Source organism: Aspergillus undulatus (assembly GCF_047715775.1).
Source record: "Aspergillus undulatus strain CBS 261.88 unplaced genomic scaffold BDV17scaffold_65, whole genome shotgun sequence".
Lineage (NCBI taxonomy): Eukaryota > Fungi > Ascomycota > Eurotiomycetes > Eurotiales > Aspergillaceae > Aspergillus > Aspergillus undulatus.
In genome coordinates this window covers 130,811-154,778 of record NW_027396669.1, presented here as the reverse complement: position 1 = coordinate 154,778, position 23,968 = coordinate 130,811, and the positions used below count along the sequence as shown (strand labels likewise).

General features: G+C 49.9%; 7 protein-coding genes across 7 annotated transcripts; 5 read left to right on the top strand and 2 right to left on the bottom strand.

Moving 5' to 3' along the window:
• Positions 1 to 169: 169 nt before the first annotated feature.
• On the top strand, positions 170 to 3,439 carry BDV17DRAFT_300917 (patatin-like phospholipase family protein; the record flags this gene model as incomplete). The annotated part of the gene is made up of 6 exons (XM_073764145.1): positions 170 to 1,175; positions 1,224 to 1,784; positions 1,840 to 2,241; positions 2,298 to 2,352; positions 2,404 to 2,430; positions 2,482 to 3,439. 6 exons carry the CDS (start codon positions 170 to 172, stop codon positions 3,437 to 3,439), a joined length of 3,009 nt encoding a protein of 1,002 aa, XP_073611479.1.
• A 1,150-nt stretch (positions 3,440 to 4,589) lies between these two features.
• Positions 4,590 to 5,998, top strand: BDV17DRAFT_295276 (ferric reductase family protein; the record flags this gene model as incomplete). The annotated part of the gene is made up of 4 exons (XM_073763034.1): positions 4,590 to 4,772; positions 4,822 to 5,604; positions 5,653 to 5,815; positions 5,865 to 5,998. 4 exons carry the CDS (start codon positions 4,590 to 4,592, stop codon positions 5,996 to 5,998), a joined length of 1,263 nt encoding a protein of 420 aa, XP_073611478.1.
• A 213-nt stretch (positions 5,999 to 6,211) lies between these two features.
• BDV17DRAFT_295275 (uncharacterized protein) lies at positions 6,212 to 6,915 on the top strand (the record flags this gene model as incomplete). The annotated part of the gene is made up of 2 exons (XM_073763033.1): positions 6,212 to 6,296; positions 6,344 to 6,915. The coding sequence occupies 2 exons, from the start codon at positions 6,212 to 6,214 to the stop codon at positions 6,913 to 6,915; spliced, it is 657 nt and encodes a 218-aa protein (XP_073611477.1).
• Positions 6,916 to 8,177: 1,262 nt separating this feature from the next.
• Positions 8,178 to 9,574, top strand: BDV17DRAFT_300913 (uncharacterized protein; the record flags this gene model as incomplete). Its single annotated transcript, XM_073764144.1, has 1 exon — positions 8,178 to 9,574. The coding sequence occupies one exon, from the start codon at positions 8,178 to 8,180 to the stop codon at positions 9,531 to 9,533; it is 1,356 nt and encodes a 451-aa protein (XP_073611476.1). The 3' UTR covers positions 9,534 to 9,574.
• Positions 9,575 to 10,128: 554 nt separating this feature from the next.
• Positions 10,129 to 11,262, bottom strand: BDV17DRAFT_274163 (uncharacterized protein). Its single transcript, XM_073759093.1, has 2 exons — positions 10,963 to 11,262; positions 10,129 to 10,843 (listed from the first exon to the last, which is right to left on the bottom strand). The coding sequence occupies exons 1-2, from the start codon at positions 11,025 to 11,027 to the stop codon at positions 10,189 to 10,191; spliced, it is 720 nt and encodes a 239-aa protein (XP_073611475.1). The 5' UTR covers positions 11,028 to 11,262; the 3' UTR covers positions 10,129 to 10,188.
• Positions 11,263 to 12,869: 1,607 nt separating this feature from the next.
• BDV17DRAFT_295272 (uncharacterized protein) lies at positions 12,870 to 17,720 on the top strand (the record flags this gene model as incomplete). Its single annotated transcript, XM_073763032.1, has 2 exons — positions 12,870 to 16,503; positions 17,593 to 17,720. 2 exons carry the CDS (start codon positions 12,870 to 12,872, stop codon positions 17,718 to 17,720), a joined length of 3,762 nt encoding a protein of 1,253 aa, XP_073611474.1.
• A 4,934-nt stretch (positions 17,721 to 22,654) lies between these two features.
• BDV17DRAFT_274159 (uncharacterized protein) lies at positions 22,655 to 23,311 on the bottom strand. Its single transcript, XM_073759092.1, has 2 exons — positions 23,196 to 23,311; positions 22,655 to 23,149 (listed from the first exon to the last, which is right to left on the bottom strand). The coding sequence occupies exons 1-2, from the start codon at positions 23,289 to 23,291 to the stop codon at positions 22,817 to 22,819; spliced, it is 429 nt and encodes a 142-aa protein (XP_073611473.1). The 5' UTR covers positions 23,292 to 23,311; the 3' UTR covers positions 22,655 to 22,816.
• Between the last annotated feature and the right edge of the window lie 657 nt (positions 23,312 to 23,968).

Sequence of the window (23,968 nt, the reverse complement as noted above, 5' to 3'; positions counted from 1 at the left end):
GAGGGACTTCACCCAGCATGGTCTATTGCCCCGTCTTTTGTTTTCAAAATCCCTGCAAGCCTATTCTGTAACCAGTACACGTACGAGCTTCTCGAGTCGCATCTGGAATTGAAAAGCACTAGGATTCGCAGCTGCTCCTTTACCCAGTGCTACCCGTATGCTTGTCGACATGAGCCAGGTGGATGAAATTGGATGGCTTGACGTTGGAGAGCGGAGAGACCACGGCCTTTTCCTTCAAGACCATGGACGACTGAAGCGTGTCCTTGCTGAATCGGGTTCTCCGGAATCGAAATATCCGGCATTATGCGCTTTTCTTGGCCACAAAGCAAAGGACGCGGGATTAAGGCAGATATATCCGCAGAACAACATCAAAAGACACCACTCCAGTGCGACGGTGCGGCTGCGTCGTGATATCCGCTCCTGTGACTTGAATCGACCACGTTTGATTGTAGATGGTCACCTAACATGTAGTAGTCCGAGTCTGGCACCTGAACACACCCCAGAGGGTTATTCCATTACCTGGGATGCATTGTCTAAAGAAACAGTCATGCGTGCTGCCTGGGCACGTTTGATTTTCCTATTCAGTGATCTAGTTTGTATCTTTGTTGCGGATTTTCCTAGTCCTATGCATGTCGCTGATTTCCTACTCGAATGCATAAACCTGGGGGCAGCCTCAACACTGCCAACCCCGGTCCGTCCTCGCATTGCCATTGTGTTTGATAATACTGCTCGTGGGACGGTAGATGATGTAGAAGCCTTTCATCAGCGGCTGAACACTGCTGCTCCTACTGCCCAGTGCGAGGTCTTCTCAGCAGTAAACACTATTTGTCTCGACCCACGTCTGTCCGAGACCGCCAGGTATGAACAACTGAGCGCATTTATCGCTGGGCAACTGGATGATATGTCAGCCGTTCGTCAGGACCACCACGCCCTCTTCAATGCAAACCACTTGATGGCGCTCTTTGGCTTAGCAGCCAAGCATTTTGCACAGGAACCTTCCCTGCCGTTCAACGTTCTGGAAGCAGTCCGGGTAGGTAATCCAGTACCACGCTCGCTGACTGCGCATCTTGCGCACTATCAAGAGGTCGCGATGCTAGCAGGAGTCGGCTATGAGCAGCTGGCCCCGTCAATAGCATCGGCATTGATTATGGACCACTATAAGATAGGGATGCCTGGTAAAATCCTCAAGATCCTTGAAAGCACGAACATGCTAAATTATATAGTTTTCGCACCCCGCATGGTGTTCCAGGCCCTCTATCGCTCCGCGGTCGTTCTTGCGCTGAAAAGAACAACGAGCCATCAGTCTGCGCGTCCCCTTGAGGAGCTAACCGGTATGGTAGAATGTCGGATGGTCGAACAGTTTGACCAGCTAGAAAGGATGGGCTTCCAGTCCTGGAGGCTTCGGCAAGAACAGCTCCGAGCTTTGAGTGGACACCTTTCCTCAATCAGGTCCAATCGAATATGCCTCTTCTGCCTTATCCAATCGGCGCAGCATCGATTAGAGTGTGGACATACACTATGTGATCACTGTGCACAGGTCTACGGGTCTCCCGCAAGCGAGATTGAATATCGATTCACGGTATCCGTGTGTCTCTGCTGCCTCTACCAGAAGCCTTTCACGGTTGATGTTCTTCCGCCAACAGCAAACCCCACTGTACTAGCCATCGACGGCGGCGGCGTGAGAGGGGTCATACCCTTGGAGTTTCTGGTTCTTGTCCAAGAGCACCTTGGCCGGTCCTGTCCACTGCAGAACATGATCGACCTCGCGATCGGTACTAGCTCAGGTCGGTCTCTAGTCGCCTCACTCTTGGAATAGTCTCGCTTACTGACTGGGGAAAGGAGGACTTAGCGTTTTGGCGCTTTTCAAGAGATTATGGGATGTGAAAACATGTACGGGGATATTTGACAAGATGGCACGACAAATTTTTGAAGAGAAACAGAGCTCACCCCTATCCCGCGCTTTCCAGGCGATGCTAGGAGATGGGTCCTTACTAGGCCGTGTGCATAAGTGGTTTCTGTGGCTGCTTTATGACGGTTGTTACAGTGGGCGTGTCTTTGACTCGGTGTTGAAGGAAGTCTTTGGTGAAGTAAGCCGGCTGTTTGAAGCTCTTTACGTCGATGGTTTGCCGATCACATCGTCTAGGACCAAATTTGGGGTTGTGGCAACAAGCATTGCGAAGGAAACAAGGTCTTTTATTTTCGGGAACTTCAACCCTGCGCAGATCTTGGAGGAAGACTGCGGTCAGTGTCCGTGGAGCAGCTCATTTGTGACATTATGGCATTGACATCACCCCTAGGATACGACATTGTTCGCCCGAACGATACAAGTCTCGAGCCTCTTGCCTGGGAAGGGTGAGTCGTCCGGACACTGCATCTACTTGTGACGCTGACGGCTCGTTAAAGGGCGAGAGCTACAGCAGCAGCACCTTTGTAAGACTCACTCCGTTCTCTTTACTTTCACAATGCTTACGGCTGTTGTAGCTTTTTCCCTCCTATTGATATTCCTGGTATCGGCTCGTTCCAGGATGGGGGCCTCCAGGATAATTTGGCCGCCGATATTGCACATCGTCTATGTCGACAGATATGGCCGAGTCGGAAGAACCCGGCTAAACTTCTCTCTTTGGGGACCGGCATTGCTCCGAGAGCCATTGACCCATCTCCCCATTTCCAACATGTCTTCCAGGATGGCTTCATCCGTCGAAGTTTCGATGCCTGGATGTCCTCAATGGACACGGAATTTCACTGGTCCAGGATGTGGGACCAGATAGAGGATGGCTCCAAGCCAGACTACCTACGGCTCAACGTCCCACTTCCAGACGCGGCGGGCGGAATCGATGCCGTGGAGGTGATGGAGGAATATCGGAATCTCGTTCTCTTCCATCCGGGCGCTGCCCGGATGGCACGGGAAGCGGCAACGGCTTTGCTTGCGTCCCAGTTTTTCTTCCTCCTCGACAGCTTGCCGGAGGAACCAGCCAACCCTTTCTGGTGTCATGGCACCGTCCGCTGCAGAGGACATGCCAAGACCGTCGTCGCCCAGCTGAATCAACTGTACCCTGATGGGCTGTTCCTCAGCACCGATACCCAGAAGATTGGTTCGCGAGTGGATGGAGGGCAAATCTGCGGCGCCTGTGGACGATATCGCCAGGCGGTCTCATTTGTTACGGCCCACTCGGGGATAGAGGTCAATATCTATCTGGAAAGCCAAGCGAGGAAGCGCTGGAGAATCAGCGGGTTCCCTGACTCATTGGCATCTTTTGGAGCCAAGCAGCACTTGCACTCCCCATTTGGCCGTCCTGACTTCCACTTCCCCAGCGCAGCCTGTTGCACGGATTGTGACCATGTGGATACCCAGCCGCGCGGTAAACGTCGCCGCCGCGGTTCGGCCGATAAACAAGCGAAGAGGGCTCGCATTCAGGGGGATAACGATACCTCCGACTAGATTAAGTTAGTTTTCCATAAGATTTGTTGGTTGTAATTTCAGAATTTGTCATCTCGGTGCTCCATCAGTGGGTTTGTTTAGAGTTCTCATGTGTTCCCAAATAGGGATGTACCCCGTAGATCGTGGAGTAAAAGTGGGCTGCTCGAACGACAGCTGCTCCATCATAGAACCGGATCCTAATTTCGGCAAGGCTGCTTCTCACCTCGCGGGCTGGCATAAAGATCCAGGTGTAAAGCACGGCGGCAAGTATCTCAACATATCTGCAACCCTTGCTCCCTGACTCAACACACCATGGGAGGTTCTGATCCGCAACGGCGTGAGCGGACCACGTTTAACAAGAGGACCCGGACCTTGCTGAGCAAAGCGCACGAGCTCGCTACACTTGCTGGAGCCGATGTTTACCTCTTTATAAATCATCCGCGGGCCACAGTGACCTATAACTCGGTGCAAGACGCAAACTGGCCCCCTGGTGACAAAGACCTAGTAATTGATAATTTGACCTCTTCCTGTGTGCCAACTAATAGTGCTCTAGGATGGTATCTACCCTAACCTGCAACGGCTGAACCAGACCATGAGAAGCAATTCGACTGAGGATACAGATCAAGATATGTTTCTGCGGTTCTGTCAATATTGTGCCTACCGCGGTCAACTTCTGGAGTCAATGGAGCGCCAGGCGCCGACCCATTCAGATGACAGCCCTGAATAGCCTACAGTCTTGTACGAATCGCCGTCTGCATCATTGCGAAACTGTTTGGTGTTGCGACTGCACTGTCTCGGTGTATATAAGGAAGACACAAACCCCTTAGCTCGTGGAGATTGACCTGGTCTTGGTTTTGATCTTCGAGCTTATACAATGATCGAGTTAATATACACCATTATCCTAGCAAGTTTACTGTCATTGTTGATCTTGCTTCACTTCCTTTCAGCCCTTTGTAGCTTTTTGTCTGTGCGTTGTCGACACTTTGTATTAAAATATCTGCTATATCCTGTCTCCCACAGGTGGCCAGTCAGCCTACTCTCATCACCGTTACGCCTGCTTGTTATTATCCTCTATATGATCGGAACATTAGTTTGTAATTTGATCCGAGTCCAGTCACTTTCTGACGCTGGCGTCCGCGCTGCGCATTTGTCGTTGATCAACCTAATCCCCATGTACATCTCGGGAGGCTATGAATTTGGTGCCTATCTGCTGGGAGTGTCGCTCGAGACCTACGGAGCCATTCATCGAGCCATTGGCGCGATGGCGGTCATCCAGGGAATCATCCATGTCTTGATCGTAGCAAGAACTCATAAAATCTCAACCTCCAATAGTTCGCATGTCTACGGAATCCTGGTATGCCTTAGTATCCTTGCTCAGAGAAGGCAACTAACTAGGCTCCCAGATAGCAAGCATATTTCTTTCTCTGATCCTCATACCGCTGGTCAAAAAGCGGGTGTACGAGGTATTCTTGAGAATGCACCAGACCTGTGCTTTACTAGCGCTCTATGCCATCTGGCGACATACTGATGCAGTATCCAATAAGTACATTGATCTCTATCTCCTCTGCTGCCTGATCATCTTCGTGGCCACCTGCGTGTGGCGGTCGGTCTGCATCCTTTTCCGAAATCTAGCACGGGGAAGGAAATCTACTCAGTTAAGGATTGAGTTCCAAGGAGAGAATGTTTTCCGCGTGACACTGTGGCCTTCTCGACCGTGGATCATCCGTGCTGGACAGCGGATTGAACTGAACGTTCCCCATGTCGGTCTTTTCTATCTCTTTCAGACGCATCCGTTTACGATTAGTTGGTGGCAAGACGACGGCACAGGTAGAGCAGCCTCCATCTCCCTCTTGATTCGACAGCAATCCGGATTTACAAGGAGGCTTGCCAGCCGCACCAAATCAAGCCAAGCGTACAGAGCATGGATTGACGGCCCGTACGGCCCTACCGCGGTTGCGCCTGGTAGAGCCTCCGACACCATGGGTGACTACGGCCACATCCTCATGGTCGCGACTGGAATTGGGATTGCAACCCAGCTTCCATATATTAAAGAGTTACTAGAGGGGCATCGCAAGAGGAATATCCGAACCCGCCGGATCTCCATGATTTGGCAGCTAGACGAGGAGGGCGATTGGGAAGGCGCTCATGATTGGTTGCAGGCACTAGTCAAGGAGGATGAAGATTATGTAAGATTTGAGTGCAAAAGACGGGTCCGCTCGGCTGATTATCTGTAGTTACTCAGTGTCACGGTGTATGATACGCTGCATCCCGTGTCAACTGAGGACCCCCGGCGATTTGGGCATCACGATTTGATCGAAGTCTACAGTGGGGCCCCGTTGTGGAAAAAGCAACTATCATCAGAGATGGACAAACAAAAGGGAAGGATGCTGGTAGCTGGTATTTTGCAGTCTTTCCATGAGCCCTACAGTAGACTAACCTACTCAAGTCTCTGCCCGTCGTCAAGTGCGCAACCAATTTCGACGTCTAGTTCGAGCGAATATAGGCCAGAACGTGGAGTTGTTTGAGCATGAATTCCAACCCTGGGCGAGGAGCAGTCTATGGTCCTACCTCACTCCTTGACTTTGTGCTGTCTGTGGTAGTCTGACTTTATTGGGAAGCAGATCAAAGGGAGAATGTAGATACTATTCTGGTTATTAAGCAACATTCGTATACGGAGTATGGTATTGCGGCGACTGTGCGACACTAAAAGGTTCCCGCCAACTCCAAGCACAATGCAAAAATATATATACGCTGCCCACCCAACTGTTCAAGAGCTCTCATACAAACAAAATCATGGGAAAACCAAGCATTATCCTAGGGAATCAAAAGCGCGCATGGTGGAGGACCAAGTGCCGACAGCGCCTAGCGGACCATATCAGTATGTAAAGTAAGCCAGAAACAGACAGCTCCTAACATAGCCGGCAGGGGAAACACTAGGAATTGAAGTCACGCCAACCGAGGTTCGTCTGCTGGAAGCTGAAGACATGCGCTACTCGTGGAAGGTCAAAGAACCTTCACTAAACCTTATATTCCAAAAAAACCTCAGCAAGCACTCTGTTCGAGCTTATATGCGACTATATAACGAAGTTGGCAAATCTTTCCATGCCACTGAACGAGAGATCACTAGCCCAGTAGGATCCACGCCACCTGCTACCGATACGGATGAGAGTTCGCCAGAACCGAGTGAGGAAATCTGCATTCAGAAACTCATCGAAGAAAATACCAGGCTCGCGGAAGATCTGGATGTGATGACCAAAAAGGCCAAGGCAGTGGAAGAGGCCAGGGTATTGGCGGAAAACAATATAAAAATCCAGGAGGTCATGCTACAAGAGGCACAGGCGGCAATCAGCTTCCATCAGCATGACGCACAACAATGGATGGCCGTAGCCGAAACCTACCAGAACAGCTGTATACAGTGCTCCAACGCCCTGTCACAGCTGATCAACCTGACTGAGGGTATCCAGAGCCGAGTCTCTATTGCGCTTCCCAAGGAATGATCGAATGATTGGCATCCTTATTTCTGGGTAGCAGACTGAGGATATTGCTACGGTTATCCCAGGCAACTCCATGGTTCCGACCCAATTGTAGATTTATTTTCTAGAATACTAAGACTGGAGAGGAACACTAGCTACTGCCGGCGAGCCAAGTCAGGTTCCGACTCGCATGCCTGGCGGCCGTATAAGGGTGTGGTTCCCCAAGTTAAAAGCAGAGTATATGTGGAGGAAAACATATTTGCCCGCTGGTATGGCCGTTCAGCTAGAAAGCAAGGAGGAAGAAAGCTATAGGCATGACTTTCCCAGCGGACAGCGCAGGGAGATTGGCTAAGGCTGATGGTGCTGTACTCTGCACTGGCGTATGTATTGAAAAGGGAAGAGTGTATGTGCCAGAGAATATATAGCTCTCACTGTGTTCACTGCTGGGTCGAGGTGTGTATGTAATGATTGACGTAATTGGCCACTCTTCTGTGGATTCTATAAGATCAAGATTCCCTCGGTGATGAAGAGAGCAGCTTGTTGCGGTATGGGCAAGATTTAAAGATTGCGTTGAGTAACTAGTTGCTGTTGTTGGGTGGTTTGCAGTGTTGGAATTTCCGACAAAATAGTAATATTCATCTCTAAAGATGATTTTCTAATTTAGTACTGGCTGTCTTTAGTTTCTTGGAGCTAAACATACCGAGTATAATCCCTGTGCTGGTAAGAGTCACGCGAAAGGGCTATTATTACGAAGATAAGCAAGAGAAACATTGTTTCGAGTACCCTAATAGTACACGACCACGGGGATTTGTATCGCTTTTGGCAAATCTCTGAGCTTTCTTTATGATACGATTCAGTTTCGCATCTCTGATCGATACAAATAATAGACGAACTCATTTACCCTGCGACACCGTTTGGCGCCAGGCATCGGCACGGGACGGACATGGCTGTAATCCTATTTTTGCAAACCAGAATCGATCCGCAGGAGTAGCTTCCTTGGAGTATAAGTACAGTGCTGTTCTGCTGCTTCTGATCGCTTGACCAGGGACTAGCTAAACAAGCAAACCCGTACGAATATGTCTGAAAACACAAAAAAGAGATCGCAAGGTTTACCTCATGAAAAGAGGCCTGGGAAACCACCCTCTCAACACAATAGGGACAATGATGAGGCGATGAATCAAGATCAACCATCTGACGAACAGCCGTCTCATGAACAACCATCGCCAAACCCCCCTCAAGAAAACGCCCCTCAAGAGAATCAATCCGATGATGAGGCGATGAACGACATGTCCGAAGATGAGTCTTCACGCAAACACCAGAAACGTTACAAACCACCCAAGCTCACGGATTGGAACAAGAAAATTCTGGACAAGTTTGTCAGAAAGCACGGGAGCCAAATCAAGAACGAGCTTCACTCGGAAAACCCTGACTTCTCGAAAATCGAAAAACTTTTCCGAGAGCTTAACACCGCGATCGCCAGCGCGAACAAAGTTCACAAGGTTTCCCTTGACCTAAATCAAGTGTCTACTGGGAAATATCGAATAGCATATGATTCCTTCAAACACTACGTGGCCTCAGCTCAAGTCAAGGGTAATCCTAAGGAAGAATGGAGAGCATATTTTCAGATGCGTAAGATGTTCTCTCTATTTAACCGGCAAGATCATTTGCCAGAAGATTGGAATATCCCGTCTGAGACTGCTGAGTCTCTTTTTGGAGAAAGGCCAGCTGATGTAGAGGAGCTGCCTGATGATACAGACTCTGCGGCTTCAATGTCTGAAGGATCTGAGTCGGAGGAGTCGGAGTCAGACTCTGATGAGGTTGATGGTATTGATGCTCTGGAGGGAAGAATGCGGAAAGAATACAGTTCACTATCACGCGGGAAGGTATTATATTGGTGGCCAGTTGGAATGGGGTCCCAGATCTTTGTCCGATTTGGCAAAAAACAGAGCCCGATCTATCGTGTGCGAGCAGGATCTTCACTACCATACGACCCGCGCAGTATAGAGCAGGTGCTCAGCGTAACTCGCGGAAATGCTAAAATACAAACCAAAGAAAACGGAATGTCCAAGGAGTCTTACACATACTCGCGCGATGATGTTCAAGATATACTTGGTGTAGGTTGGAAGGTTGAGGATGATGATGATACCAATGCAAATGCCCTGGCACTTATCAGGCCACCGCAAGAGAGATATCCCCACACGCGTGTCTTGGTCAAATGGAAACAGGGCGGAACCACGCTCGAACGAAGGGGATTTATTCGACGAATTGTCAACGGAGGTAGTTTGGGTGGAGACCGACTGATCTATATGAAAGCCAAAGAGCTCGAGAATGCCTATTGGGGGTATGACGTTGAGAGCAAACAGAGTGACGAAGAAGCAGGCGAAAGTGACGACGAATCAAGCGAAAGTGACGATGAATCAAGCGAAAGTGGCGATGAATCAAGCAAAAGTGACGACTCCTCGTCCGACCAACCCTCGCGTCGTACTCGCACTAAAAAACGCTCTACCAAAACTCGTTCCAAGAAAGCAAAGAAGTTAGAGAGTGATAATAAGCAGCTATTGAAAGAAATCAAACGCCTAAAGCTCAACCAACGGGGCAAAAAGGCAGGTTCCGCTACTCGGCGGAAACCCAATCGTCACTGAAAGCATTCTTATCCCGGACAAATGCTGTTCTTGACTAGGTAAACATTCAGAATCCCATCTTATTGATAAGCCTTTAACCCCTCGACTACATAGTTACCTAGGAAGTGCTATAGTATCAAGGGCCGTAGGAGGAGGTACATGCTGCCTGGTTTCCATGAAGCCTCTAGAATGACCACATGTTTGTATTTTCACTTTGTTGCTTTACTGCACCGGAATATATGTTATTGAAAAGAATATCTCTCCATGAGCCCTTGTAGTTAGAATACTACTGAGTGATGCGCCCCAGAAAGGAAATTCTGACTAGACTAATGGGAAGCACCGTGGGAAGCGATGGATGCTTGTCTCATTGGGTGGCCGGTAAGCCGCCTATCTAAGTTAGTTAACTTAACTAAGATATCTAGCTTACTAAATAGTGACTAAGCGAGGTCAGACTACTAGGGGCAGGCGGTACCGGAGGGCAGTATGCTCCGACAGCACGGTGCCCGCGATGAGCGCGACCATCGACCGGCCGACCGACAGAGCTTACATTGCCAAGCGCCATCCTGCTCCCTAGCCAAACCATTGATGACCCTGCAGAGGATCAGAGCATACCGAAAGGGCCAGCGTCCTACTGTACAGTGAAAGTCAAAACTAGTGTCACCCCTCGGGACGGTTGTTACATTGCAGAAGTGATTGTGATAGACTGACGACACAAGGGACAGGTATCATTATTGCATAGCCACTGGACAACACATTGGCGGTGGAAGGTATGTTGACAAGGCAAGCGTGAAATCAACATACCCTTTCGATAGCTATTTACACAGATGCCGCACTCATTGCATTGCTGCAAGGTGTCTTCCGTGACTTCTTCATCGTTTAGTCTCAAAACAGATGGAATGGAATACATCTGAACAGCAATTTCCACAAGGGTGGCTAGCCACTCAGTCGCATTCCGCACTGACTGTTTGTCAGCTAACGAGAAGTCCACCACCGCAAGTGCTCTTTTGTCTGTTGTCCATTGATATATTCCAACAGGTGGTGGAGGTTGAGATACGCATTTGATCTTAAAGAGTTCAGCTTGATCGGCGACGGTACATATAGAAATAGCATTGCCACGTTTTGGAAAATCAAGCTCCTGTGTGTCAGGAGGAATTGAGAGAGTTTTTGCAAATAGCTTTCGGCAAATGCTGATACAGCCATTAACGACGGCCAATCCCTCGCCATCGAAAATGTTCGCCGGGTCGTCCAATACACTCTCGAGGTGCTCGAGTGTATCCGTAATTAAGTTTTGGTATTGCCTCAAGGCATCGAAAGTAATACAGGCCGAAAATCTCAAAAATATGTCAGATGAAACCCACAAAATATAGAGGTAAGGGTAAGTATACATAATGGGTTCTAAGAGCTTGAGACAGATAGTCGAACGAGGCATCCTTAGGCAGCTTTCACGTACGGTGTAATCATCGATATTTGCCAGGCAGGCTGCTTTGATGTATGCCAAGATGTTGTATAGATCATTGGACTCTCCCCATCTAACGAGCATCCTCAGGGAGAATTCTGAAGCTTCAACCTCTTCCATGAGGCTTCGTATGCTGGAAGCGTGTTCGTTAGACTCGATCGTCAGCAAATTTCTCAGATTCACGAAGAGAAATGCCAATTCCCCGCGAACTTGGTCACCCGTGACATCCATGTTGATACGGGTCACAAGTAGGCTGATGAAACAAAATTTGGCCTGGGTATTAGAATGTTACTTGGGAAGAATCCTAAGAGTAAGCAGAGGACGCTGGACTGGCCAACTTCCAATTTCCCCGCACACAAAACCGGACCAACATTTATCCGAGGGCCATTTCTTGGTATCGTTGACGAATCTGTCGGCGACCCCAATTTTCACGCCTTTTTTTTTCAAAGAACTCAGGCCCACCAAAGGTATCTAGATCAACAGGCGAAATAGGGATTGTTGTGTCAGCCTGATCATAGGAACTCTTTGACACCGGCATGGCTGGGGTTAGGCCGACGTTTATGTTGATTAAGGGTAACATTAATCCACTTGGAGGAGACTTGGGAGCTTTTTGGCGTTTTTCAATTTTCTGCTGCTCTTCCGCGTACAGCTGGTCGCGGATTGTATTGGGAACATCATCGTGAGTTTCCAGGATACCTCCTTGCTCCACATACTTGATCAAGGCCTTCATGTGATGTGTTCTCATTTTGTAGTGCTTCTTTCCCACGGGATCTAGCTAACAGTACTGTCCTTTATGATGGCAAGGTGGTCCCGGGCAACGCAATTTTTCTATATATGTCCTCAGTACTTACCTGCTTGTGAAGTTCACGCAACATCTAGCGTGAGACATCTCCTCAGCGGTATTGTCGGGCACGGTGCCCGCGATGAGCGCGACCGCCGACCGGCAGAAATAAGCCAATCACAACCACGGATCATTCACCACAGAAACCGAAAGCCAATTAGGACCGCCGCAGAGTCACTCTGGATGTAAATAAAGCACTCAAGGAAAAGTGAATAAAGGAACAGAAGAAAGCAAACATCTAATGCCACCACCTTCAAGGTTGACCCAGGCTGGGATTCGGCCTCTAAACAATATCTCCGCCCCAGTCTCTCCTTCACTCCTCCACCCTCCTTTTAAGTCGCATCTCCGATCTATAACGTCCATCGATATCTCGCCTGGGCGATGAGCTCGTGGCTTCAAACCCTGCCGGTAGTAAGAACCTAACCCTATCTCTCCCCTATCCAGGCCGCATTGCTATCGGACCCTCGCCGGCGCCGTTGGAAGACAACTTGTCTACACCAGGTGTGTTTTTCGAAACACCACCATGCAGAACTCCCGACGGCAGCATGCTGGCCTCTTCAAACTCCAACAACCACTAGACCGCAAGCTGACCTCTTCTCTGACATAGTTTCACCCTATTTCGGTGAGATTTGTCGCTCGAACTGCCCTGAACCGGTCAGTCCTGCCGAATACCGCGAGCTATAACTCACGAAAATGACATGCTACTCTTCCCAGACTCGTGCAGTGACTGGACAACCAGCTGACCTCTGCTCTGGCGTAGTTTTAGCTGAATCAAGCAATATCGGACGTTACTATACCGCTTTTCTATTCCCGACCGGTGAGCTTCCCGTAACACAGCAAGCTCCCACTCACGACAGCGACCTGCTACCCTTTCCAGACCCCTGCAGTGACTGAACAGCTAGCTAACCTCTTTACGTACTAAGGCTTACTTGATCCGAGCACGATCTGACGTTACTATAACCTTGGCTATCCGCAAGGAGTCAGTCGACCCTAATCCTGACGATTCCCAGCCCGCCGCAGCCACTGGGTCGCTAACGAGACACCAACCGAGGCCCAGACCATGGCAGATAACCAAACCAACTCCCAGACCACTGGTCAGCCTGACAGCGGTCCTGGCATTGAGAGCGCGCATCCCGAACCGCGCACTGAGTCAATCCCGGAGGGCCTGTTTGATGATATTGATTTGGAACAATATATCGCACAGGATGTGGATACAAGTAGTGCTTCGCGGCCGGACACCGAGTCCGTGACCCCTGATGCTTCCGAGTTGCAACTGGAGTTGGCCCTCACAACGCTCAAGGCCAAAGACAAACTCAGCGATATGCGGCTCCCTTCGGATAGCACCCTGGGTGATGTCCCTGTCCACACCTTCGGAGACCTTCTCGTGGAACTCAAAGCAAAGTACAAAGTGCTATCGCGTGCCGATTACCTTGACTACTTCAAGCACGCACACTGGATCACGGCCGCCACATTCGGGCCCATGGTGGAACAATCAATGCAGGCCTTGGTGGGTTTAGAGGATCTCGGTCGTGCATATATTGCCGGTTTCAAGGAGTACTCGGAGACCGATGAGTACCAGGAGAGATTCCCCGAGTACAAGGAAGCTCGTGACTGGGTGAAGCATAATAAAAAGTCTAGTGAAGCGGCCAAGCAGCAAGTCCCGACGCGATACCAACACTATGGAAGCGCACTCCTAACATGCTACAACAGCCAGCATTGGCACCGTGCGCTCAAAACCCTGACGAACAAGTTCTACAAGGAGGAAGATGGTATTGGCGCCCTCAATCGCGCCATCCTGAACCGTGTCAAGAAGTCAAAGACTAGCAAACACGGACGCAAGGGGCAGAAGGCCATTATCTCAGTTAGCACGGCTGATCTTGGCAATGCACTGAGACTCGCCGGCCAGCACTGGTCAATCCCATCTCCTGAGGAGATTGAGGCGGAGAACCTCTTCATTGACCGTGTTCTTGGTACTCTGACCAGTGTACCTGAACACTCGCAATCGTATGCTGAAACCGTGGCGTCGGAATCCCCAGCTCCCACGCCTCGACAGCCCAGTCACCATGTCTCTCTTGTTTCCAGACCCTCCCCTTTAGAGCTCCAGCATACACCGAGTAGCCCTCCTGCAGAAGCGCCGCCCGGGCAGTATGTCCGGCGTGAGACACCTGCCCTTACAACCCCGATTGCGGCCCTGGATATCTCACCCTCTAGCGCTCAGCAGAACGTTCCCTTTACCTCGATCAACCAATCCATCCCAAGCGGCCTCCAACAACCTTCGGTGCCACATAGCGTTACGACCAATACCAATAATCAGCGCGAACCATCAACTAGCAACATGGCTGAGCAGACACCCGCCTTATCTATATCCGGGCATGGTGCCCAGGATGAGACGCCCGTGCCTGAGCGCCGAACCAACGTGGACTGGAATTCAACTCCGGACAGCCCAACACCGGCCCCTTCTACGTCTGGGCACGGTGCCCGGGATGGGACGCCCGTGCCTGAGCGCCGAACCAACGTGGACTGGAATTCAACTCCGGACAGCCCAACACCGGCCCCTTCTACGTCTGGGCACGGTGCCCGGGATGGGACGCCCGTGCCTGAGCGCCGAACCAACGTGGACAGGAATTCAACTCCGGACAGCCCAACACCGGCCCCTTCTACGTCTGGGCACGGTGCCCGGGATGGGACGCCCGTGCCTGTGAGCTCAAACACGACCTCTGAACAAAAGGGCTGCGCAGACGAAGCGCCGACCGCAGGTTCAGAAGCTGGGGTGACCGACGAGGAAATCTTAGGGGAGGAAGACCTGCCTGCGGAAGAGGGGCCATGCGTATGTCTTACTTCTACCATATTCGACCAAGCAATACTATCCCAGATCGAAGCAGAGGCCAACAAGAGGCGTCCTCTTGGATGGACTCCAGAAAGAGCACGACAGGCCCGGGTGAATTTCCTTGGGAAACTGGCAAAGCCGCTTGCAGAGGCAGAGCAGGATAACAGCCGAATCTGCTCACGGCATCTTAATGAGATCCGCAAAGCCACCGGCCTCTCTGCATGGGTTAAGGACCCCGAGCTTATCCATCGGCTCGCAGTCCTTTCCAGTAACTGCGATAGTCTCGAATCCTGGGATAAATATGTCCATCGCGATGCGCAGCGCAGCCTCTGGTTCTCGGCGCCTGTTTTTGAGCATAATTTATTTAGCCAGTTTCACTACCACTTTACTGGCATCCCGCTCAAGATGCCCGAATCTAATGGTGGGTGGGACTTTTTGATTGACGACCTTATGAAGCATGTTCCTAGCCTGACAGATGACCCGCGCTCCCTGCTTGCCTCTAAAGGTTATGTGGATATCAAGTTCACAAATCCGTACTTGCAGACGCCCGAAATGCAGCATCTCTTGGCCCTCGAGACCCGCATCATCGACCATCACACAGCCGCCACCGGGGGCATGCGTTGGGCGCGCCAGCATAGCGTCGCCCAACAGATCGCGGTGCAGGATATCGGCAGGTACTATATCGATGTTCTGCTGAGGCCTGATCACCCACACGACCTCATTGCCTACCCACAGCCGGCCATTGACACGCGCACCTCGGACAAGGACGAAGCTCCCGCACCATTCCATGTCCCGCTCTCCATGCACCGACCATTCAAATTCAAGAACAGCCTTACAAGTTTCATCCCCCTCCTGGCAGAAGACAAGCAGGGTTGTGATCACTTCCTTCATGGCGCTGGCGGGACCATTGAGGCTTTTGATGATTTCTGTGAGGTATATGCCGAGTATCTGGACGGTTGCGGTGGCGTGCTTCCCTTTCGGTTTGAGCACTCTATTGATGCAGAAGGGCTTGCTCGTACGCGGCCGGAGGCATTCTCGATATACCCTACCCCACTGCCCAGCACATCGCACGTCCGCTTTATGGTGCCCTGGATGCCTCGGGCGTCTCGAGGTAATGGACCCCGACTTGTTTTGCAGCCTACCCTGGTTGCGCCACGGGATGCGCACCCCACGGATGAAGACTATACCGAGAGTACCGCCTGTGATACCCGTGTTGACGGGGGGGTCCACTTCGAAGACGTGCAGGACTACAACACACAGATGACCGCATCCAAGGTTGGTCCCTGGGGGGCCTGTCACCCCTCTCGCAAGCTTCGCAGTTGGCCAGCATGGCAGTCCGTGCATGGCGTCAATGCACTCTCTGATGCCATTACTGGCAGACGTGACCATCATGGCCTTGAGGTTATCATTGTCAAGAACATCCTCTTCAATACGGATCCTACCAAGGCCAAACAGCGCTGGGAATTGATCGATCAGTTTCACCAGGCTGCTGCCGACGCGGCCAAGCGAGCCATCCATGACTTTATCCAAGCTGAAGCTGCTCTGTTCCCTGAGACCGGCTTCTGTAGTGGCAGTCCCCGCCCTCGTCCCGACGAACAGTGGGTTACTATAACAGATAAAGTGGCTATTCAGGAGTTCATCATGCCCCAGGTTGATGATATCCTTAATGAGAATGGAGACCCCGACTGGATACCGAGCGAGGACGAGCGTGTTTCTGAGGAGGGCTCCGAGTCTGAGACTGAGGACAAGGCACACGACGTATTCTCTGATATAGAGGAAGCTTCTCAGCGCAGGCATAAGCACACCACGCCAGCACCTCAAAATCCTAGAGCGGTAAAGAAGCCCAAGACTGTTGCCTTTTCTTCAGGTATATTTTAGCTATCGCACGAAGAAATTATTCTCTCTCTGTTTGTGCCGCGTAGAACTTACATTCCATAGATTCAGTAAAAGATACAATGGAATGAAAGCAGGCTTCAAGAAAGTCAAGAGTATAGATATTTACTCTGAAGGATAGCAACTTACCAACAGAAAAGGACAATCTTCATCAGCGATGGCGGGGATGCTGAGGGCTCTTCGGAGAGATTCACGGGTAACGCGCTGCTCTGGCCGCCCTTGCCGCTTGCTCATGTGGAGGATGGCGGGATTCTGGAAACCCATCACGACATTTACTACTTTTGAGAAGTCTGCCAATTTGAGCCTTTAAGTTGTTGTCATTTCGAGAGAAACTTTGAATGTAAGCATCCCACCTTCCCTTCAGAGTAAAGAATTGTGTCGATATAATCTAACATTTAGACTATAGAAATTGATCCGAGGTACACCACTCTATGACAACCATTGCAATACCCATTTCTTCAATAATCCTTGCAGCTTCCTTAAAATACCATAACCCTCTAATGTCGTCTTCGTCTACTCCCCAAATGACTTATAGTTCCCACCTCCTCCCTTCTTCCTCACTCACGAAGCCCCTTCTTGATCTTGCTGCTGGCGCTAACAGGCCTTATGAAACCGGGACCGGTAGCTCAACAAGAAAGACGAAGTTACGGTTCCGAGACATTGTTGGTTCGTGTAGATATCACAGGTCCCCGAAGATCCTCAAGGGGTTCGTTGGCGACATCACCGCTGATTGAGGCTGTGCAAGGTGCGGAGCAGTTGTGCCATCCAGATATTGGTACATTTCCGGAGCAGGAGGCATCATGATCTCTTGCGTTATGTGGGACTGTTGCTGGGGAGCCAGTGAGGCATTTTGATATTGGCTCATATACGGGTAGGGGGTAGGAGTAGGGACGAAAGACGAAACTCGTGAAAATATGCATTCCTGGCCAGACTGAGTACAGTTATCGCAACGCTCATTGCTGCCCAGGCCGGAGCATCGGACCTATCCCATTGATCAGCCAGTGTTCCATAACAGATAAATAATGAATGCTACCTTTCGTGTCCGACAAAGCTGACAAGCTAGACGACACCTATACTTTCGAGAAGTTCGTGAAGAGGTGGATGCTTCTAATGCAGAAGGAGGCGCTGGACCATGTACTTGCGAATAGTCAGCCCCTTGAAGAGGAAGAGATTCACAGAGACCTGGCATAGGGCGAATCGGATCGACAGCCATGTTGAACGGTGAAGAATTGTACTGCGCTAACAGAGACGGATTTTGGGGGACTGGGGAATGGGAAACTGGTGAGTACTGGAAAGCAGTAGATTAGTATTACTTAGCGTAGATATTGCGTGTCTCTTGTTAAACAACAGAAACAGTAAGGAGGAGTAAACATACAGTATATTCAGAGTTCAGTAGGTGGTAAAGAGTGCTCTCATTAAAAAAACTGGTGTTCCACGAAGTTCCCCCTGTTATTTCGTTTGGATTGTTATAGAGCGCCAGGTTGTGTCCTTGACCTTCACCAGTTTGTGGCGAGGAAGGATTTTGTTTATGTTGTTTGGGGAAGTCGCTGGTAACGGTATTCGTGGGAGTGTCTAGGCCGGAAAAGGTCAGCTATGAAGGGTCAACTTGGTGTCTTAGTTACCATATTTGCTGGATTCGGGAACGACACCACGGTTCTTTTTGATTCCCCATTTCGTCAGATGGCTCCTTAATGAACTCTCACTAATACCTATAAGCACAAGGGGATCGATGCGAGTTTCGTTGAGATACTTACCTAGGTCTAAAGTCAGGCGACGAGATGAGAGGTATAATTTCCTTCGCAGTGAGTCTGTCCTCTGAATAATACTTTTTAATGGCATCTTTCTTCTTCTTCCAAGCCTTCATCGGGATTGGCATGATAACGGTCAAAGTGATGGGTAACGGTATAAAGGACAACTCTGTACTATGGACAGTGAAAATAAAAAGAGGAATCGGGATCATGCCAAATATATGAATACGAACAAGGACTTAGCCTACTATCAATGCGCTAACCTTTTGCTTGGAGGAAAATGGCAAAGCTACTACCGCTTGTAGCGAGATATTCTTGCTGGACTGTGAAGTCGGCTCTGCTCTCATCCAATAGAATATTTTTCTCTATTTCTGCTTTGATCTTTCCTAATCTGTCCAGTACGCCGCCTGGAATAAGCAATTCCGCATGACAAGAAAGATTCTCGAACAGCTGAGTCCAAGGGCTGGGCAGACTACCCTGTAAGTTCCCACTCCCCACAGCTGTTCTAGGCCGATCTGTACATCACTGGCGTCGTCGATCGTGAATTCTGCTACGCTACTTGTGACAAGGATCAGGGATCCTTCTCTCTTTGAGGACTTTTGTACGTGCATGGAAGCGAGTCAGGGCCAGCGCACCTCCCCAAACATGGGCCAAGCCGGTACTCCTGACTGGGCCTCGTGATAGAGCTGTTTCCATAAGTTCGTTAACTACCCGACTGTCTATGCTCACAATCTGCCGTTGTGATACTTGCTGCGATTCCACAACCATGGTAAGTAGTCGTCCGGAGGTGACCAAAGTCGGGTTTAATAACAGTTATGTCAGGCTGTTCCATGCAGGCATGCTCTTCAGCTTTCAGCCGAACCAACTCTGGCGAGCTTCCATGATCCGTTCCTGGCCTTTATGTTTCTGGGGCTGGACGAATACAGTCTGTGCCTGGGGTCCATGGCTGTGCGGGATCCTGTTCGGATTAAGGAGCATATCAAGACGCTTCTTATCACTCTCGATCATTCCGAACTTCATATCTTAACTCTTTCAACCTGGAAGGTTAATAAAACGCCATTCACGGACTCATACTGGACACAGACTCCAGTTCGACTATCCCCAGTGGAGAGCTTCCGCTTGATGAGATCTTTGGGGATTGACCAACAATTAAGCGATAGGTATGGTAGCCAAAGGGTCAAGGAATTACGAGATAAACTGAAGCGTCTCTTTCTCCATTTTTACAGCACTTGGTGGAGAGAAGCAGATGGGCTGGGAAGATGATGGGATGATGATGGGAAGGTTCCTTGGCTCAGCTCTACGACTGTCGTTCGTTGTTAGAAAGAATAATGGGAAGTCAACGCGTTAGGGCCCTGGTCTATCCCCAACCGAGTGCTTCCGCATTTGAGAGGCAACGGTGACCATGTCGCTGTACTCAAGTCTGGACACTCATCGGTCCTGCCTTCACAGGGCGAAGAATCGAAGTTTGCCTGTAGATGTTAATCTAAACATTGCAATGAAGCTGTTTCGGGCCAGAAATTGCGCCATAGCTCAAAGTCCGCAAACAACATTATCTCCGCCGGCTGCCCAAAAGACTCCCCTCCATATCCTCCCGGCTCGTGCATACCGATTGGGGTGGCTGAGATATATGAAGCTGCAGAACGCGGTTTCTTGGGCGGCGGTCTACTCTCCAATGGGTCAACGGACGCATGTGTTCGGCTCGTAGGCGCTGCGATTTCTGCAAGTCCGCCGGCTTGGTATTCAAGAGCGTAAGTCGCACTATCTAGATAGTGCTTTAGCCCTGTCCAGAAAGCTGACTTGCAACACTTTTCCCCCCAGGTAAGAGCCCTTAGCTCTTCCATTTCAAGTTGATTCCAAGGCCGGCAGTAAGGCGAACGAGTCGGTGAGATAAGATTTAAACAATAATTAAGAGCTCAAGTCAGAATTAGGAATGCTGCAGCAAAAAGAACTCTTGATACTACTCACCGGACAAGATTTCTTCCTCCCAAATACCCATTTCATAGTGTACTAACCCATATTCCTCGAACGAATCACTGATAAGTATCAGCGCCTGCCCGAGACCGTCCAACTGGTTAGCTGCGAGAAGACTAGTGTCGGTAGTACGGCATTGTGTCATGTCGATGTGCCTCTGCGAGAAGGCAAGCCAAGTAATATTGAAGTCTCGCCACAGTCTCGATCGATCGCAAAGGAACTGGCCATTTATTCGGCGGTCGTGAAGAAGGCCTGTTTTACCCGGCAACATAATATTAGCCTCAAGTCATACCGGTGTTCAAACAATTGACTGGGGCAAAGGAAGCAATACCGATGGACTTTGCATTGTCCATAAGCCATGTTGATATACCCAGCAATAAGATACTAGCATTAACTAGTCGTCCTTTCCGTATCTGGCCAACAGTCACCTGGATGCCGAACTGGAAAGCTTGCAATAGAGGCGCTGCTTGTACTGAAGGCTGAGCTAATGATTCCAGGGCAGCAAGCGTGATGTCATAATCGTTCCTGGCTGCCGTAGTGATATTGAAACCGGCAGGTGGAACTAAGTCAGAGGGAGTCCGTGGGCATTGCTGATTGTCGAAGATTGGTATCTGTTGCCGCAGACTATTCCAAACGTTCGTAAGAGTAAAAGAAGACATGCTGGGAAAATGGGCTGGGATCCAACGAGTGTCTGCCAACAAGGGCTGAACAAAATACTTGAGATAGAACAAGAAGGATGAATGAAAAGGTATTTGAGTAGACATGACAGTGTAAGTCTAAGCAAGCGATTTTTGCGGCCAAGGACGACTGTACCTAGGAGAGTTCACACGGACTAACGAGGTATAGGACACCAGGGTGGATCTCTGGCGTAGCCCACGGGTGGTTGCTTCGCAGTCCTGGCCTCAATCACGGAAGGTTCTAGCCTCAAAAAGGTCGGAGCTCCTGTACTGCAAGCACAAGATTCTTCCAGGTCCTTCATGGATTCAGCTCCTACCCTCAGAGTCTCCACCTATATCACTATTTTCGGTGTATTGTGCTTTGATACGAATATGTAAGTACACCCTACCGAGCTACTCCGAAGAAATCAACGAACGGAGAGGCAAAGGCACTGTAAGCCAACCTCTTCTGGGCCCTTCATGGCATTGATCCTCCAATCTCTACACCCTGAGGCAGAGCTCCACGGTAACTGTGGAGAAGTGGATTGCATTAGATCGTCCTGGAACACCAACAAAGAATGGACTGAGGGAACATCAAAACTACATACTGAGACACAAGGTGGAGATCTACAGGTATGGAGAAGTAGGTGGTCCGAGCTGTCTTGATCCAATCACCCAGCGCCAAGCTGGTAACAAGTGGGTCCACCCCTTCGAATTCACAAATCATGTTCTAGCCTAAGCCAGCTTGCGCAATTACTGGGAGCTGACCATGGCTTCGGACAATAGAGATGCGGCGTTCAGGGTCCGACTGATAATTTTCGAGGCGAGTCAATGGGGCCTGGGGGCTTATTGCCTGGCGAGAGGCTTCCTCCTTGATGTCTTCGTGAAACAGACTCAGACGAGCCTGCGAGCTTCTGAATCCAGAGCAGGTTAGAGTAGCTATGTACCGAGTAACTACGATGAGACTGGATATCTTCATACAATGTTGGCTACAATTTCTAGCAACCTAGAGCTTGCTCCCGACCAGCTGGTCAAGCCCGGCTGACGTGGCAAACGAGCTTCAATAAGGGCCTGGTAGCGCACACGTGTTGGGACTGCCTGAGCGTTCGAGGGCATCTACAGGGTCTCCTCTCTCTTCCCTTGATGATATGATCTCAGGTCCGAAGACTTTCACCGCGTGGAGAACAATCTTAATGCCAAAGAGCATGTCTTTTGATTTCGATTCATTCTTGAGCAGGGTCCCCCTTCCAGAAATTACATGGGAGCAATTCATTCTGGGCGCTTTCGCTTCATGGCCCTTAATTTTTCTCCCTGCCTGTGTGTTGCTCCTCGATGTTCTTGATCAAGATGAAGTACTTTCAGTACCAGAAGCCATCATCTTCACAGTCATGTTCTTTCTTCTACCTGCTCCTTGGATATTACTTATCTAGTGGAATCCGGTAGGCCTGGAAGTGCTGGCACAAGTCCTCTCAACCTTCTTCTGCAAGTTCTCAGCAAAACCTTGTACGGCTACGACAGACCCTTGATTATACTCGCCAAGACAACGAGGGTCGTACTGCTTCATGTTGCCGCTCAATGGGATAGACTCGAGAATGGATGAATATTGGTGCAGAAGGGGCTGCAGTGAACACGGGGGGTCAACAAAGAACATACACCACTGAACAAGACAATATCTTATGGGCACAAGGAAGTGCCTTTGCAGAATTCTTTCCTACTGCTAAGTAGGGATGTGCTCGACATGGATTTGACGTGAATGCTGAAGACATATGTAGTATTTGAACTCTCAAGACAATAAACAGCCTAGTTATATCCAGTCACAGTGTTCCACATTTTAGTAAACAGGTTAATGTTGTCAAGTACTCTTGCAAAGTTAGTAAGGTCATGCCATATATAGCCCTCACTCTCTTGAACTTCAGATCCACTGACAAGAATAAAAGTTGTCACTCGCTCTGAGCCTTCCTCTAGTTGGAACGGCGTAGTTTCGTAATATCCATATGATTTTCCTCCTGTCATTTTCCCTAGCTTTGATTGTAACTCTTTGTCCCAATTCTTCGACAGAGCGATTAGAGGTATCTTCGGCGGGCTTCCGGGAGGGTCCTGTGGCGGTTGTTGGAGAAGGACCTGTGGGGTTGGGTAACGGCGCAAGATCAGTGGTGCAACTTGATGTCCGTTGGAAGCAGGTTGGGGTTTTTCGAGATGTTGAGGAATCCTGGGATCCGCCATTGTTATAGGTTCTGTAAGGTAACTATATTACTTAGCACTCATAGAGATAGAGATGTTTTGATGCATACCGAGAAAAAGTAGTGCCAAATAGAGCTGAAGGAAAATGAAGAGAGCAAGAATATGCAAGGCGTCACTCGATTTATGTATCTCACCACCTTTCCCATACCTCTCCCCCCCCCCACCCCGTCACCTGTAGCTAGCCGGCACTAGAAACGACCTGCACCATCTCCGGCGGCTCACCCCCGAGAGGGCTCCCCGCCGAAGCAACAATGGTAGAAAAAAGAAAGAAAAAGCAGGGCAAGTACAGCGGTGGCTGAGCGCTCTGGCCATCAAGATATGGCACTCAACAGAAGTTGCATGAGCTAGATACAGTTGACATGGTACGTCCGAATCAATAGAGTCTATAATTGAGGAAGTCAAGCAATAAACATGTCATAAAAGCTACATGGCATATGAGCTTTCTGATAAGAGCCTAAAAGTAAGAGAGCGATCTCACAACGGCCATAATTCAAAGCAATATCGCACGGAGTCCCCCCAATCTTGCTCCCACCGTGGATTTAAATTCCCATATGCCCAAGTAGGAGCTGCTCTCTACACTGGTCATAGTACCGGCCGGCGACCCGAGCTGACTTGGAAGATATTCCATGATTCATGAATTATAGCCCATCTGGGGCGATCTACTTCTTGCCAGTACTCCGTGTCACGCTGCAGGTCCTCCTCGACCAAGCGGGCTCACCCCATTGAAGCCTTGCTTGTCTCCAGACCCTTGCTTGTCTCCAGACCCTTGCTTGTCTCCAGACCCTTGCTTGTCTCCAGACCCTTGCTTGTCTCCAGACCCTTG

Coding starts and splice junctions, on each gene's coding strand:
- BDV17DRAFT_274163 (XM_073759093.1), bottom strand. CDS start 11,027: ATGATCTATACAACATCTTGGCATACATCAAAGCAGCCTGCCTGGCAA. Junction 10,844..10,962: donor CAAATATCGATGATTACACC/GTACGTGAAAGC, acceptor CATATTTTTGAG/ATTTTCGGCCTGTATTACTT.
- BDV17DRAFT_274159 (XM_073759092.1), bottom strand. CDS start 23,291: ATGGGAAAGGTGGTGAGATACATAAATCGAGTGACGCCTTGCATATTC. Junction 23,150..23,195: donor TTTGGCACTACTTTTTCTCG/GTATGCATCAAA, acceptor TAAGTAATATAG/TTACCTTACAGAACCTATAA.